This window comes from Nelumbo nucifera, chromosome 5, assembly GCF_055504915.1.
Source record: "Nelumbo nucifera cultivar China Antique chromosome 5, China Antique-T2T, whole genome shotgun sequence".
NCBI lineage: Eukaryota > Viridiplantae > Streptophyta > Magnoliopsida > Proteales > Nelumbonaceae > Nelumbo > Nelumbo nucifera.
The window spans coordinates 73,505,888-73,521,626 of NC_142653.1; the positions used below are offsets into that span (position 1 = coordinate 73,505,888).

At 35.9% G+C, this 15,739-nt stretch overlaps 1 protein-coding gene across 1 annotated transcript; it reads left to right on the plus strand.

Moving 5' to 3' along the window:
• The first annotated feature begins 4,383 nt into the window (after positions 1-4,383).
• Positions 4,384-15,514, plus strand: LOC104589183 (Nuclear transport factor 2 (NTF2) family protein). Its single transcript, XM_010247417.3, has 5 exons — positions 4,384-4,941; positions 7,308-7,422; positions 7,515-7,596; positions 14,366-14,417; positions 15,199-15,514. Exons 1-5 carry the CDS (start codon positions 4,540-4,542, stop codon positions 15,262-15,264), a joined length of 717 nt encoding a protein of 238 aa, XP_010245719.1. The 5' UTR covers positions 4,384-4,539; the 3' UTR covers positions 15,265-15,514.
• The last annotated feature ends 225 nt before the right edge of the window (positions 15,515-15,739 follow it).

A 15,739-nucleotide genomic window follows, 5' to 3' on the forward strand; every position in this document is an offset into this window, starting at 1 on the left:
AGCAAATCCCATGGTCCAAAAATGTTGAAGCTGATGTGCTTTCTAAGCTGGCCAATGCGATGTATAGCACTCAAAGGACCGTCTACATTGAAGACCTGTTGTGTCCAAGCATAGAGAATGTAGAGGAGGTCACACCCATCTTGGTAGTAGAGGAGGTCACACCCATCTTGATTATCTACACCACGAGATCCTACCAGTAGACCACAATGTGGTACTAAGGGTTGAGTGACAACTCGCTATGTACTCATTGGTGAGCAACTGTATAGAAGGTCATTCATGCTCCCATACCTACATTGCTTGTGGCCTATCGAGGCAAACCAAGTGCTACAAGAGATCAATGAAGGTCTCTACAGCAAACACTTGGGGGGCAGGGTGTTGCGACAAGGGTACTACTAGCCAACGATGAAGGTGGGTGCCATACAACTAATACAGAAGTGTGACAAATGCCAGTAACATGCCAACATACCTTGGCATCACACCGCCAACCTGAGGTACCTGACTAGCCCGTGGTCATTCGCGTAGTGGGGGATCAACAACATCTATCATAGCTTAGAATGTATAGGGTTTCTTCTGAAAGAATATCGTCTGTCGCTTCAGCCTTCCTCGCTTGTTGATTTTAGACAATGAAAAGCAGTTTGAAGACATCAAGTTTTAGAACTGATTCGTCGAGATGGGGATCCAACAAAATTTCACCTCGATAGCTCACTCATAAGCAAATGGGCAAGCCAAGGTGATCAATAGAGCAATCCTACAATATCTCAAAGCTCAACTCTCCTGAGCTAATGGTTTGTGGGTGGATGAGCTGCTCAATGTCTTGTGGGAATACTGCATAATGATCAAGACGGCGATCGGCGGAACACCATTAAACCTAACATATGGTATAGAGGTTGTCATTCCTATCAAGATTGAGGTGCCAACCTTGCGATCCAAAGCATACAATGATGGCGGAACACCATTAAACCTAACATATGGTATAGAGGTCATCATTCTTATCGAGATTGAGGTGCCAACCTTGCGATCCAAAGCATACAATGATGAGATTAACAATGACGAGTTGTGGATGAACCTTGACTTAGTGGAAGAGGTCCGAGACTTAGCATACATTTGGATTGCCGTATACCAACAAAGGGTAACTCGATATTATAATGCTCGAGTTAAGAGACACCAGTTCTGAACTGGCGACATGGTGCTAAAGGAAGGTTATGGTACTTGATCCGGGCTCAAGGAAATTGGGACCTAATTAGGATGGCCCCTACAGGTAGGCTTGTAAATGGAGCGAATTTGAATCGAATCAAGCCATGTTTGAATCCGATTCCGATTACAAAATAAGTGATTCAAATTCGATTCAAAATCTGTCAAATATTCAGAAATCCCAATCGAATTCGATTTCGATTAAAATGTCAAATATTTGATTATAACTGATTTTGTAAAGAAAACTATAAATCTAAAAAGCAAAATAAAGAGGAGAAACAACCATCGCATGTGAACAACACAAAAAAGCTCAAAAAATAAAATCATCACTTGTTAACAATGCAAAAAAAACCTCAAAAAATCTAAAACAAGAAAGAAAATAGACAAAAAAAACTCATAATACAGAAGAAAGAAAAAACGAGAGAGAGAGAGAGAGAGAGAGAGAAAGAGAGAGAGAGAAAGAAATCTTGGATAATGGCCCTAATTGACAAAAGTTGAAGTTTAATCTTTAAAAGTCCTTTCATCTTCGAAAGAAGCTGGTTCTCCTTACTTTCTCTCTAATCTTTTCATCTTGAGTGCCAAAACAAAAGGTGTTGCAAAAACCAAAATACGAGAGAAGGAGTTGCACTTTTCATCTTGAGTGTGAGAATGGATGGTGTTGCATAAATTAAAGAAACTAAAATACAAGAGAGACGGAGAGGGAGGAGAAAGAGGGGAGAAGAGATATAGAAAAGAAGGCTTTTGGTATCTAGGTAAACAAAAAAGTTGAAAGGCTCATCAATTAGAGTGGTTGTAAATCAGGAACAACTTTTGTTTGTCTTTTGTAATAAGTAGATACATGTGATGCTTTGGGTCTATGTAAATGGTGTACTGCAAGTTATTCAAATTAGAATATAATATACTTATATATTATAATATCTATCATCGAATTCAAATATTTAAAATCGAATAGTATGTATTCGAATTCGATTCAATTAAATAATCAGTACAAAAATTATATTCTAATTTGACCGTTTATTCCATCTGAATCGTTCAAATTTGATTTATTTGAGTTGAATCTCGAATTTGAATTTGAATTTTCGGATACCATTTACAATCCTACTTATAGGGTCACCAAAGTGATAGGACCTGGGACCTACGAGCTTGAAACCCTCGAGGGGAGGCAGGTCCCTTGTGCATGGAACATCAGCAACTTGCATAGATACTACATCTAAGGCTCATTATAACTTTGACCTATGTGGGACAACACCTCGGCCAGTTGAACACCCACCTGATGACTACCCACTTCTACGAACTGCTCTAATTGACCCGCGATACATGTACCTCGACGAAAAATCCACGGATGACCACCCACTTTGGCGAACTGGTCAAGCCAACCCGCGACACACGCACTTTGGCAAAAATCTACGGATCGGAAGCCAGACCACTTTTAGCATTAAAGCGCCCTCAAGCTGACCTATTCAAAACACATTAGCAACGGAGATGACCGGTCCATGCTTAGCCCACCTCGACACACATAAACATGCAACACCTCGGCAAGGGGAAAGGTAACTCAGTCCTCTAAGCATGCAAGCCTGGGACACATCAAAAAAAGAAAAACAAAAAAAGGGGGCTCAACAATCGGAAAACACTACTCCTCACCATCATCCTTGTCGCCAACACTCTCATCAACACCATTCTTGTTGCTTTCTCTGCTATGCTCCACCTCAATTTTGGGTTTGCATTGACCTCGTCGGCCACCCCCTCGAGGACCGACTTGAGGGATACTGTATTGAAGTTTGTGTGAGTGGAGTGATCTGAGGAAGCAATGGCACAGTTTGAAGCCCTTCTTGAGAGCGACATGACGAACTCCGCTCTTGAGGTACTCGGGCGAACGATGTAACCCCTCGTTGGCTACATCCCTAGCTCGACAGATGTCCTTGAAGTGTCCGCTTTGCCTCTTCTCCGGCTGATGAGTTCACTCCTCTTTGTAACAAACTTAATCTCAGTAATGTAATAATTACTTAAATATTTATTATTACAATAATTACTATTAGTATAATAATAATTATTATACTAAATTTTGGTATTTTCAAAATAATGTAATTACAACAAATTTGAAATAATTGTAATTCCAATAATAAATTAATAGTGTAGTTTAATTAATTATTTTCCAAAATAATATTATTACACTAATAATTATTATTGGAATTTTAGTGTAGTAGAGTAATCATTATAATAAATATTTTACTATAGTTATAGTTTCTTAAAACTAATTTTATTACACTAATAATTAAATTGTGTTATTTTCTAGAAAAGTTACTAGAAAATCAATGAATATTTAAAAATTTCAACCCATATTTTTTATAAATGGCATTTAGAATTAATTAAAAAATTATAAAATTGAAAAATAAAGTGAACAATTATAACTCCAAGAAATAATTGGTGGAGTTTGCAAATTGGGAAATGAAATGTTATCATTTTGGAAAATATTGGAGAAGAAAATAAAAAACATATTAATGTAATTTTGGAAAATTTATTTAAAATGTAGTAAATAATTATTGAAAATTATTGGAATATTTTGGAAATTTTATTACATTTGATAGATTTTGGAAAATAATTTAAAAATTGTTTGATTTTCATTGTAAATTATTAAAGATAAATTAGTACTGGAAAAGGAAAACTGTAACACAAATTATTTTCATTATTAATATAAATTAGTATAATATTGGAAATTAAAAAAAAGAAATTATTGATTAATTTATATTCAAAAATAAAAGATAAAGTAGTATAATTTTGTAAATAATCTATTTAAAAAGAAAATAAATTATTTAATAATTAAAAATCAATAATTTAGTATATTTTAAAAAATTTATCATGTGGCCGATATTTAATATATCGTTTTGATTCTTTATTTTCTTGTACATCGCACGGGTCCGCACTGGTATATAGTTATACACAATACAAACAAATACAAAATACAACCCTTTTCAGCCGTGCATCGGGAATCCCAAGGGCTATGAATCTGCCATCGTAAAAGTGATAAAAATCCTAAAAACTGAGGTGGTATTCATCAAGATTTATTGGGGTTTTGATTGGTTGGAGCTCATCCTGTATCATGCCTTTTTCGCATCATAGATTTATCAAAAATTTGTGTAAAGCTTACAAAATTTCCTGAAAGGTATAATAGATAAGAAATCATCGGCTTTCTTCGCTTCCCTCCACGGTCCACAAATGTTAAAACTCGTCGCCTAGAAAGAAAAATTTAAACTCGTCAGCATCTATAAGATGGATTCGGAAGCAACAGAATTCTCTCTTTCGAACTCGCTACAAGTCATTCCGATGTCTGCTGAAGTCTAAATCATCACCATGAGGGTAGAAGCAGTAGCAGCAGCTTCAACTGCTGCCGTTGCTTTCCGGGCAACATCGCCGATTTCTCCTCTTCTTCTTCTTCCCTTCACCGGAAGAAGAAAACTTTGCTTCATTAGAGTTCGTACTCCATCGAGAACCCTAATCAGAGAAAACTCAAGAATACACAGAGGAAACCCAAGCGCCACGGTTAGGGTTTCATCGAGCAACCAACTAGCAACGACGACGGAAGATGAATCACCGTCATCATCCCCGTCTGTTTCGGTAGATTCTGGTGCCGATGTCGTTAGGAAATTTTACGACGGGATCAACCGTCGGGATCTCGTCTCTGTCGAATATCTCATCGCCGAGAACTGCGTTTACGAGGATCTCGTCTTCCCACGACCGTTCGTCGGACGCCAGGTATGTGCAATTCATCTTCTGGGTACGTGTACTGTAGGTGTACCATAACAACAGTCTATAATTTCGTCGATGGTCCCACGTGCTGAACTGAACCCAAATTCGTCGGTTGTCCCACGAGGCAGTAGCACTCGTGTAATCACTTTCGTTCACGTGGATGAATCGTGTGGAAGATCTGGACCGTCCATTCTGGATTGATCATGAATGCAATCCCGCACTGCAAATTAGCTGAGCTCTACACGTCGCCCAGGTTTTAAATATCCGAAATCAGTAGTCCGTGATGAAAAATTTCCAACTATCAAAATTTGGAGAATTTTTTTTTTTATGAAACTTAATTATTTCATTAATATTTTGACAATTTATAGTATAATTACATTATTTTAATAATATTTTCAACTTTTGGGCAATATAAAATATCTACAATTCTAAAAATTGGATTAAGTTTGGAATTTTTGCCAAGAATATATATCCAAGATTTTGAGAGGCGAGGTGTAAGCGTGAATGTATATATTATAGGAAAAATTTTCAATTAATACCTATACTTGTACTTTTTGGCCAAGTGCCACAACCCTTAAATGTGGCATTTGAAAAGATACAAATGCCTGTGTTACATAATTTTCTTTATCAATTATTTAAATATTGATAAAAATGAACAGTCCCAAATCTTTTCTTCTTCTATTTAAGAAATTTGGAATCATCAGAATGTCCATTGAGAAGTGATCCCAACTTTCTTGAATAGAAGAGGCAAGGATTTCGGACTGTTCAATTTTTATCAGCGTTACATGATTGATAAAGAGAAATAGAAGGCATTCAAAGAGCATTTGTGTCTTTTCAAATGCCACTTAATGGCTGGATAATAATTTGGTTAACGGCAAGTATTGGATTGACACGTTTTGAAAGTTTAGGTATTAAACTGTTGCATTTTAAAGTTTGGGGACTAACGTGACACTAGGCCTAAAATACAAGGTACTAATCAAGAATTTTCCCTAGATTATATCTTATTATAAAAAATGTTATATTTTTTACTATATATATATGATTATTTAAGTAAAATATATGTTTGTGTACATTAATATATATATATATATATATATATATATATATACATATATGATTTTTTTAATTTTTATGTAAATATATATTATGCATGTTGGAGTAGAATTTATTTATTATGTAGCCAACTTACGTGTTTTCTATTTATTACATATTATTTTTTAGTTTGAATCCCATGTTTTTGAAAACCTTTATAATTTCATATTTTATCATATGTGCAAAGCTTGTTCTCACAAGGTTGTTAGTCCTCGCCTAAGAATCTTGTCACTGTGATTTTGTCCTACGATTTGACCCCGTATCGCAATGATCTCCTACACTACAATGGCATCTTGCCTTAACATCGCATCGCAACATCACAGCTTCATCATACTTATCCCGTGATACCACTCCAAAGTCCTATTACACATTGCATAGCAGTACTGAACACTTGGGCGCTTTTGGAAAGAAGAGACTAAGGTTCAAAGTTTCAATACCTATCAAGCCGTATCGGATGGTACATATCGTATCGTGGGCTTCCTGATACGCCTTTATGAGGAGTGTTTTGGGGTCTAACCTGGTTTAGAGGGTAAATGAGCCTTAAACTAACCCCTCAAAACCAGGTTAAAAAAAAAAAAAGCCTAAAAAACAAAGATGCAAGAGTTGATACAGTCCGATACGCCCCTACTGGCATATCGGGCTGTATTGATATGGATACATGGCGACACTCCAAACATCTTGCCTGTTTCTTTGGAAAGTTTTCCTCCCTTGTGCATCTATGCCTATAAATAGGAGACATCTGAGACTCTCCTCACCTTTCATCTTCAAGAATCCCTGCGGAAACCCTACCACTTTGAAACCTTAATTCTCTTAAGCCCACAATCACCCTTTCTCCCTCACTAGAGCCATCTACCGTCTTTTACGTAGACCTCTCTACGACCTTACTCTCCTTACAATATGCATATTGGCAAGTTTTATATATAGTTTTGTTTTCTTTTTGGTAAAAAATTTACTTGTTTTAGGATATATGCTATATTTTTAGTTGCCTTATTCAAGTATAGTACTGTAGTATAAATCATTAGGCAATAGCATAGGGGCCTAACATGGTATATTATGTGATTCACCAAGATATGTTGAGAATATCATAAGTTTCTTGTAAAAAACAAAAATAACAATTCACTGATCAAAAAAATAAAATGTCAAAAACCTTTTTTCTTCGCATGTAGCTTCTGAACCATTTCCTCTTAAATAGTTTTTTTTTTTTTTTTTTAAAATTATGTTTGTTACTTTTGCCTCTGTTTCTTTTCAGATTTACCATCAACTTTCAACTTTTTTCTCAGGCAATCCTAGGATTCTTCAACAAGTTTATTGACTCCATCAGCAAAGACCTGCAGTTTGTTATTGATGACATATCTAATATGGATTCCTCAGCAGTCGGTGTTACATGGCACTTGGGTATGTTGAAGAATATTATAGCTTCCTTTATTTTTAGAACCCATAGATCTATGTTAACTCTCATTGTGTTCTCTTATTTTGAATGTTAACAGAATGGCAGGGAAGACCTTTTCCATTTAGCAAAGGATGCAGCTTCTATCGTTTGGAGATATTAGATGGGAAGCGACAAATAATGTAAGTTCCACAAGAAGCTACTGCATTCTATGAATGACTCTGGATTAGGGATGTCAATGGGTGGTTTTAAATGGTAAACCCGGATTCGGGTTAGGGTCAGGTATATTTGGTTTAGGGTCGGGTTAGGGTTTTGATTCTTTGACCTGAGTTGGGTCCGAGTTTTGGTTGGCCCGCTCCCGCCGGGTCATGATACCCTGCATATATGCCAAGTATTCTTGTAATTTTTTGAATTCTAACTTTATAGACTTAAAGTTTACAATTTATTTACATGCTGATTTTTGCTTTTCTTCTTTTTGAAATGGAAAAAGTAACACCTTAGAATCTACAAAACAATTTTCTAACTTAAATTAATGTATTTTAAATCTTTAAAACATGTTAAAAAATACATTTGAAATTATAAGGGTCAAGTCGGGTCAGAATCAGATTACACCCTATATGGTTGAGTTGGGTTCAGGAATTATGTATTTTTAAGCTGGGTCAGGTTGGGATGCTCGAGGATCGAGTTAGGATTGAGGCAAACCCGTACCGAACCCGGTACCAAACCCGACTGGACTGGTTGAAATCCCTACTTTGGATTAACTAACCTCTCTTATCCTTTTAAAATAAAATTTAACTCATTATCTCAAAGCAAAAAAGTGGAATGAAATTCCAAAAACTAACAAATATATTTGAATTTTGATTAAAACAGCGTGGATCATATGGATTATTGATATCTAGGATTTACAATTCATTTGATGAATTCCTAGATTAACCAATCTCCTTATCGACTTCCATAATGGAACTAATTTTGCCAACATAAAAGTGAGGTTTGAACCCAAGAGATTCCCCCCTGCTCCACACTGTTCAGTCTCCTTAATAATTTAATTTTGGTCCTGATAGCAAGATGGGTGATCTCTACAGCTCCCTTCATTGATTGTATTGACATTTGAAGTTCCTTTGTCAAAGTAGGCAAAGCAAGCTCTTTGTCCTCCTTCCTACACTCTTGAAATTCCAGTAGTGTTGCATCTCCATTCTCCTACATCTCAGTGTGGAAAGCACCTATCATCTGGATAACCTAGACGTTGAAGACAAGACTTTGTGCTGCTTTAGAACTTTTCAAAGGTAACCTTAGGAGGGCCACCTTCAAAAGAAAAGGCATAGCATAGAGTGGAGATTTTTTACTATGTTGAGATATTTTCATCAGATCAATCAATGCAAACTTTATGGATAGGACAAAAGAGAAATCCAAAAGAATCAGTTGCTAGAATAAAAGCAGCCAACAATTCCCTCCAGACAAGGACCCAATACTACTATCCCAACCATTGGGTCATTGGCGCCTTCCCCTAACCCCTATACTACCATAGGTAGATGTAACCTCTCTAGTATACCAATTAAAAATTTCCACCTCATATTTATAAGTTATAACTTTTTCCCTTAATTTGCGTTTCTTTTAGGTGTAAATTCAATTTTACACTGATGGAAAATATGAATCAATTCAGTGATGGATGGAAATTGGAACTGATTGTTTTTGAATATTTTCACCAATCATGTTTGATTGTCAAGGTGTAAAATTTGATAAAATTCTGTTTCTGTTCAGAATACACCGGTGTAAATTTCCAACCATTCTTCTCTTGCTGTTTAGAATACTTCTCTTGCAGTATCTTATTTCCAACTGTTCCCAAGATATTTGAATTTGGACTACAATATCTCATGGGCCCTACCTATGTGGGCCTTGAGCATCTTTAGCTACTGGTTTACGAGTTCTTGTCCAAAAATAGTCCGAATAGCTTAGCCTGTAGCCTATAAATTTCCAACCAAGTGTTGCATCATTGCTCACTGAAAAAAACAAATAAAACACTCGTCGTCATCGTGATCAATCAATTGGCACATATCTTAGCTTAGTTGCAATTTGCAGACGCATCATTGTTCAAACATGATTAATCAACTGCCACGTATCTATTTCTTCCTTCCTCTGGCTCTTTCCTCCACTTTTCTCTTTGCAGTTCACTCTACTTATTGGAGAAAAATGGTAGAAGCGAAAAAGATGAGACAGGAGGACGTTAAGGCTGTCAGGGCGGAGGCGTCTAAGAGGCTGTTCGGGCAGCAAGCAGGAGGCGTGGCTCACCCATGATGAGCTTTACCCTTCTCTCTGATGACCATGGCTGCTGGGGGATTTGTTTTAGTGGCTGTCATCACTTCACCTTGTATGCTAAAAAGAAGCCCGAAGCCTCCGCTGTCGATGTGGCCAAGGTCGCCGCCGGGAAGGCTGACCCTTTCACCACACAAGTGAGAGAGATCTGAGAGGGAGTGTATGTGTGTGTGAGAGAGAGAGGGATTGAAGTGTCGGTGAGAGAGAAACCATGAGCAAGACGAAGGTTGACACGGAGCAGACGAAGAAATGGAGTAGAGAGACGTAAGAGTGAGAGGAGTTTTACTTTGATGGTAGAAATGGGTAAGTTTTACATCGATAATTTTGATGTAGTTTTTACATCAATTATTGGTGTCAAGGTATTTCAGAATGGAGCTTTACACCAATTTACGGTGTAAATATACACTCTATACAAATGATTGCAAAATCGAACCGGGGTGTAAAGTTTACCCCGGTTCGATTTTACACCCCAAACAAACACGTTCCTAGAGGCAAGAACTTCCTTCTCTAAACTGAATCACCTCATTCACTTCCCAAGCAAAGCTCTATCTAGCAATCTTATTCTTCTAATTTCCAACACACTGTCTTTCTTCACCCTGCATACCCAATCACCTTTAATACGACTATATTCTCTTGTCTACTTTAATGTTCCATAAAAATTCCATTTGCAGCCTCTTTTGTGTCAAACACATGAAGGAGTATGAGTATCATTACTGCAATACAGTTTTCCAGCAATGGATGTGAATTTCTCCAACTCTAATCATGGTTATATTCACTTTCAGACAATTAGACCTGATAACATCTTAGAGCATTTTAAAATGGTTCTAAGATGTAGAAACTGCTCCCTTGACACATTTGAAAATATCAATGTATTGTTTGCATGTTGAATATGGGTGACTATTGGACCCTCCACTTCCATTTGAAGCCTTTAGACTCACCTCATCCCCCTTATAAACCAAACTATACTTAAATGTTGGGCATTGTTTCTCCTTGAGTCCCAATTGTATGATTCTCTTAAGAAAAGAAAGAATTGATTTTGTACTATCATTGGTATTCTTTGTTTTTGGTTGCTATCATTAGTTAGTGGGTATGTATTCTATGAAATATCCATTGATTATATTTTAGGGTAATATTAGGCTAATGGTTTAGAACCCTAGCATGGGACATGACATTATCCATGTATGTAATGCAAAAGTTGTTCCCAAAGGTTAGCTTGGATAGCTGGCATAAGCAAGACAGACATGGTATGGCCATGTGATAGGGGGTGGTGTGCCTTGCTAGAGTAGTTGACTCAAAGTATAATTGGTGGGTGTCTATATAATTTGTGATTGGTAGGGTTTCTAGTTGTTATAGAAAATCCTTAGACTGGATAACCTTAACATATACAAACATTTATATGCAATTGAGGAATATACCTGGCCATATTGAGTCAAGTCATTTGAAGAACGAATGAAGGCTTGCACTCATTATGAAGGGATATACCCCTCCAATAGTTTGAAAAAATATTTTGGAGTTGTCACTTATCAAAAAAAAAGAAAGGAATTGCCATTAGTCAAATGAATATAGAACTACCCATGGGTGATTGATGAATTATCATCTGATGAAGGACATGCATTTATATTATGCTTAGAAAGGGAAATTCTTCCCTTGAGTGCATTCATGGAAATATTAAGAATGGAAGGATTGTTAGTATGTATGTTTTTAAATGATTCGATATTTGCAAAACATCAAATCCAATTGACTTTGTCCCTTGGGACTGACAAGGTGGTGACTTTTCACACCTAGGAAGGTTTCTAGGGTCGTACAACTGTTCATATAACTATTTAGGGAACTTGCACGGGCAGCCATATGGCAAATAATTCTACATAGTTACCGGTCAAGATTTGCATAACGCACGGGATTTGTCACAATCTTTCCTATACATAGTTACTAGTCAAGATATGTGTAATGCACGGGATTTGTCAAGACAAATTGAAGTAGAAGTAGCTCTATGACTTTCTCAATTGAGATGAGTCAGTCCAAGTTCAACTTAAGCATTATTCTTTTGGGCCATGTCTAGTGGTCTAACCCCAACCCAAGTCTCACCCTAGTGAGAGTGGCCAAAGTTTGTATTGATTTTCATTATTTTTAAATGGAATTTAAAAATTGTCCATGTCAGCATCTATTTAAATTAGTGCTTCTGTGGTTTATTGTGTTTTAGAAGCCAAAAGCACTTCAAAAATCCATAAACAGCATTTGGTGGAAAAAAGAAAAACGGCTTCTGGCTTCTTATGTTTTGGAGAAGTCATTTTTTAAAGAAAAAGCCCATTTAGGAACGCTAAACCAAACACATAAAAAGTGCTTATCTAATAAGCACTTATTCAAAAATTGCTTATTTAAAAAACCTACTTAGAAAGGAAAAGCCCCATTTTCCCCCAAACAAGGGCTAATACTCCTTTTGCCTTAGTTTCACTTAACAATATTATTACTTTCAATAATAATTTAAATCAACAAATATTTATTGTTTTTCGTTAGTAAAATAATTTTATTAATTTTGATTATTTTTAAGTGGAAATTAAATGGATTTAAAATTATAATTTTATTAGCAAAGAATTGATGGTTATAATAAGATTATATAATTAATTACAATTATAATAAAATTTTATAATTAACCGTTATTTATTAATTATTATAAATTTACTATTGTTACTTGTCTTATCTTATGGTTTGATTATGATATCGAAAAATCTTATCATAATTATTATTTAAAAACTTATTAAAATATTAATATTTTAATATGCTTGATGGAAAATTAAATGCATGTATTTGGAAGGTAGAGAGAGAGAGAGAGGGTTTTAGACGAAAACATTAGATAGCATCAATGGAAATATGAGATAGTTAAAGAGAAGTTTTAGGAGAGGGAGATATTTTATATTTTAGGTGGAAGTTAGACGTAGTTGAAAATGTGAGATAGTTTAGGAGATTTTAGGAGAGGAAGACCTTTTATGTAATTGGATGTAAGATAATAGAGATTATGGTAAAAGATGCAAAAAATTGTAAAAATAGAAAAAGTAATTGGAAGAATGGAGAGGGGTCTCTGACATACACAGCTGCATTTGGAGAGGCAGAATGGACAGTGGGGATGGCCCCTTAATGACTCTATTCCCTGATCTGTTAGAGATCTCTGTAAATAAGGATGCATCAGTGGCTGACTGTTTGGAGAGGCAGAATGGACAGTGGGTCTGGAATTCACAATTCAGGAGAAATTTAAATGATTGAGAAGTGGATTCTTTGGTCAGGTTGTTCTGGATATTGTATGACTCAAAGATAACTGGAATAGGGGAGGACAAGAGGAACTGGATATTTGAGAAATCAGGCATTTTCTCTGTGAAATATTTCTTCCATAGCCTGTCAAGGGAGGAGCCTTCTTATTTCCCAAGTAGCAGAATTTGAATTAGATCTGTTCCTTCTAAACTGAATTTCTTTATCTTGTCGAAAGTGCTGGATAAGATATTAACTAAGGAAAATCTGGTCAGAAGAGGAATAGAGGTGGAGGATATAGCTTGTTCTATGTGCAATGGAAATGTGGAATCCTCGGGTCATTTGTTGATTCACTGTGATTTTTCGTACTGGGTGTGGAGGAATATGCTGAGTTTACTTTGGAGTAATGATGTGCTTCTTGGCTGATGTGTAGGGTTTTATAGGGGCATGGGCACTCTGAGGTTTATCCAGATCTGGTAAGGTAAGGTAGCTTGGAGCGTCCTACCTGCAGCTGTTTTCTGGGCAGTATGGTGTGGAAGAAATAGGGAATATTCGAAGGGAAGCAGTCTACAAAGGAAGTTCTTAACAGGAGTATGGGGATGATGGTTCACTCTTGGTTGGCAATACATCCTTTATTTAAAAATAGACATATTTCTTCCCTTTTTGATTCAGACTTACTTTTTATAAGGAATTTTTAGGTTTTTTTTTTTTTGAGGGGTGGGTATATTGGTCAGATGGTTTTCTCTGTACAGCTTCTCATTGCACAGAGACTTCTTTGTATTTTGGCCCTTTGATATTAATGAAATACTTTACCTTGTACTTTCAAAAAAAAAATCATACACAGCTGCATTTTAGTAATATGGAAGAGATTATAATACTTTTGTTGTGGAGAAGCATTTACTGCCTTTTTCCTTCATAAAATCATACAATACTTGGCAAAGATTTGAAATGAGGCATGTCCTAAGGACAAAGGTTTAATATTCAATAAATAAACCATTTTTGGTGTAAAAAAATACTCCATTTGAGTGTTTTCTCTAATAAATTTGGCAAGTTGTGTGGTTCCCATTTGACACCCGAGGAGCCATTGCTTGGTCTGATGCTATGATACTTGGATACCTGTACAGGGGTGCCATATCATGTTGGATACTTCAATTTTTTATTTTGATTTCGTATCTGATACTGTATCCAGCCATGTCCTCGCTGTATCAAGGTAAACATAGGTATGATGTTACAATTTCAGGCTGACAAGAATGAGAATACTTGTTCAAGTTTGTGAGTGTGGTCATTTCAGTAAGCTTAGGTAGCATTAGCTTGTTATCAAGAATATGCATAAATAGTGAAATTAATCTTTTTTTCATTTTGGATCGTAATAGCAAGACTAATCTTAATCTATTTAAGCAGATATGGGCGAGACAGTGTGGAACCTTCTATCAAGCCTGGGGAGACTGCCCTTGTATGTATATCAATCCTTAATTTCATGAAATCTTTGCTCGATATCTTTGTTTATGTGATTGACGGCAAAGAGAAGACACTGCTTTTGCACCCTGCTTTGTGTAGACTCACTTTGTGATGGTTGAGTTCTAGTGGCATGTTATTTTACCTTGAGGCTCAGTTTGGAAGGAGTACAAATACAAATATGTACAGCGCAAATACATACAAAATAATACAAAATACAAAAGGTTTTGCACTCTAGATATTTGTATTTGTACTCCTTTCCTAAGGCTCAGTTTGGAAAGAGTGCAAATACAAATATGTTCAGTGCAAATACAAGATTAAAAATATAAATATGAACTGTATACAAGGTTTTGCATTGAACTTATATCTCATTTCTGGTGTGTAAAGCCTTATTCTGCCATTTGCATCGTCTTTCTAACGTGACAAATTGTTAAGAATCCCCACCCCTAATTTAGCAGCTGATAAATTGATGGCTTCATTGTCTTACTGACAGACAAATTGATGGCCCTCATTTACATATTACAAGGGTGAAGGTGAATAGCCCAAGGCAAGGTTTAAAGTATCGATACACATGATAACTACAAACTTGCGTATCAGATGTTTCAATACCCGATAACATTTCCTATATTGGGGCATATTGTATCGAAATTTTTAATCTTGCTCAAGACCACTGTAAATCCATAATAAATTAAATGCTTCAATTTCACCTAAAGTATTTTTTATCTTCTTGTTTTCTATCTGTTCTTCTGGCTTGACTCACTTCCCTCATGAACATACAGGTTGCCATTAGGGGTGTAACTTGGTTGTTGCAACAGTTCCCACAACTAGCAAATCAGTTAAAATGAAAGTCTACAATTGTGGCCAGGCATTCACAACTTAACCATGAGGTTGTTATCAGTTACGTTTAGAAATTGAATACTGTAATTTCATGAAGATCCTGCTGCCCCATGATCTCATTATTTTGTACAGTGGTTTGTATATTCTGCATAGAACTGTGAAGTTATCAACTGTTTGAGAAGAGAACTAGAAACTTGGTTGTAACCTCTTATATTGAATTTAGTGTTGGATTTGGCAATTTAGTTTATTAACTTTAAATTATCATGAGTACTTAAATTGTTTAGTTAAACATTCTTTATTTCTTATATATACATATAGTGGATATCCCACTTTGCTTCTTGATGCACAGAAAAACTAAAGCGTGTTCACCAATATTCTGCATAGAACTGTGAAGTTATCACTGTGCGTCTGTGCAGGCACAAAAAAGAGATCTGCGGTATAGTTGATATGTACAACCCCATCACAAGGTGCCAATTGGTAATA

Excerpts from the sequence above, each read along its gene's own strand:
- LOC104589183 (XM_010247417.3), top strand. The coding sequence starts at position 4,540 with ATGAGGGTAGAAGCAGTAGCAGCAGCTTCAACTGCTGCCGTTGCTTTC. Across the intron at positions 7,597-14,365 it reads GATGGGAAGCGACAAATAAT|ATATGGGCGAGACAGTGTGG; the intron begins GTAAGTTCCACA and ends CTATTTAAGCAG. Across the intron at positions 14,418-15,198 it reads AGCCTGGGGAGACTGCCCTT|GTTGCCATTAGGGGTGTAAC; the intron begins GTATGTATATCA and ends ATGAACATACAG.